The sequence below is a fragment of the Chaetura pelagica genome, unplaced genomic scaffold (genome assembly GCF_000747805.2).
Source record: "Chaetura pelagica isolate M959 unplaced genomic scaffold, ChaPel_1.0 scaffold590, whole genome shotgun sequence".
NCBI classification, from domain to species: Eukaryota; Metazoa; Chordata; class Aves; order Apodiformes; family Apodidae; genus Chaetura; species Chaetura pelagica.
In genome coordinates, this window is record NW_009951804.1 from 185,894 (window position 1) to 187,869 (window position 1,976).

Consider the following 1,976-nt stretch of genomic DNA (forward strand, 5'->3'; position numbering starts at 1 on the left):
TTCACAAAAGGCTTTTCTGTTTGTCCTGGTTTGAGCCAGAAAGAAGGCAATTTTCTTTTTCCTGATATTTTTTTCTTCAGTGAGCTCTCTTTTCAAGTAGCACAGCAAGTTTTCCAGCGAGTGGACTGATAACACTGAAATGTTCATGTTACTGCTGAGAGACCAAGGGAATTTTGCTCTGTGGCCTCAGTTGTATCTGCAACACCCCCATAGGGAGGAATGGACTAGATGGACAGCAAATTGTTCAAAATATTCCATTCCATGTATCTACATAAGCTCTGTGTGAGGTCAGAGATCATGGAAGCCAAGCCCCTTCCTGCTGCTTCTCTCCTTCTCTCCCAACCATGGCTAGTGCCCAGGGAGGACTCCATCCATCCATCCATCCATCCATCCATCCATCCATCCATCCATCCATCCATCCATCCATCCATCCATCCATCCATCCATCCATCCATCCATCCATCCATCCATCCATCCATCCATCCATCCATCCATCCATCCATCCATCCATCCATCCATCCATCCATCCATCCATCCATCCATCCATCCATCCATCCATCCATCCATCCATCCATCCCTGTTGATCCCCAGGCCTGTGCATCCCTGCCCCTCATCACTCTCCCCTCAGCTCCTGGCTACTCTGCCCTCTCTCTGGCAGCTCTGGGGCATTTTGGGGCTGCTCACAGCTCAGGAGATGCTGGGGGAGCTGTGGGGATGGGGGGAGGCAAGAGGGGTTTGCACATTCCTGAACTTGTATATAATTGTACATCTTTTCTTTTATCATTAGTGTTTAATTAAAGCTGTCTAATTTTCAATCTGGAAAGTCTCTCTCCCAATCATGTCTCTCCTTTCCCCAACTGGGTGGGAGGGGATCCAGAGCATTGTTGTCCCTGGTTGAGCTGCTGATCCTGAGTCAACCCGTGGCAGCTCTGGAGCCCAGTTGCGGTTCCCTCACCCTGTGACTGCACCACCTTCTCCAGGTTTGGTGAGAGCACAGCACAAAAGTGAGCCCTTCCTCCTCAAAGCTTACAAACCGAGGCAGGAAGGCAGTTGGCACTAACACAGACATAGATTTTACCTGGGTCTGCAGCTGTCATCAGCTCCACCCACTCTCTGAGGCTCAGCCTTTCGATCCTGCCATTCGTCACCTTCCAGGATTCAGGGTCATCATGGAAAACAGGGCAGCAGGATGGCTCAACCCTGATGGTGCACACGTAGCCCTGCCATGTCCCTCCTGAGTCATAAACACTCTGGATGTAAGTCTGGAACTGCACTCCAGCCTGGGAGCCACAGAAGTGATGGATGGTCAGGGAGCCGATGGTGTCAGCGACTGCTTTTTGTAAAGCTTCCTTCTGCACATTATGGGTTCCAATGACTGTCCTGTTGTCATCCACTCCGTAAAATAAATACCCTCCCTCAGTGTTTCCGAAGGCAGAGACATACTTTGGAAGGCTTTTGTTAATGTATTTCAAAATACAACTTGTAGAGAAGTTCTTAAATTCAATACACGTGGTCTCTGTGAAACCCAGGACCTCTCCAGCCATCAGTCTGTCTCTCTTTAAAAACCTGGTGACGGCCTCTTCGATGGTCTGAGGGGTCTTCTCTGCTCCCCCATCAGAATTCAGCAGAGCTTTCTTGGCCCTTGGCCCATCCCCATCAAGGTGCTTGGCCCAGCTTGCCTTCCTCCTCAGAAAGTCAGCAGTATCACCTGGAGTCATGGTGACAACTGAAGAGAAAGACCTGCGGGACAACCCGGTGCTCAGGCTGCAGATCCGCGGTTTCGTGGCTGCACTTCTCTGCTCTGCATCTCCACAGCTCCACGTTTTCACAAAAAGCAGCACGTGAGGCTGGTGCTGCACCCAGGTGAAGTACTGGCTGGTCTCGGAGCAGCCGAGGCAGCCCCTCAGGCTCTGCTCCAGGTACCGCCCCAGGCCCTGCTGCTGGAAGCTGTAAACCTGCCCCTCACTCTCCCTCAG

At 51.4% G+C, this 1,976-nt stretch overlaps 1 protein-coding gene across 1 annotated transcript in view; it reads right to left on the reverse strand.

Annotated features, from left to right (window-relative positions):
* The window catches only part of LOC104397813 (schlafen family member 11-like), a 13,222-nt gene that overhangs the window by 9,972 nt on the left and 1,274 nt on the right, over positions 1 to 1,976 (reverse strand). Inside the window, 1 exon segment of the mRNA XM_010007827.1 lies at positions 1,079 to 1,726. Coding sequence (XP_010006129.1) covers positions 1,079 to 1,726 — 648 coding nt within the window.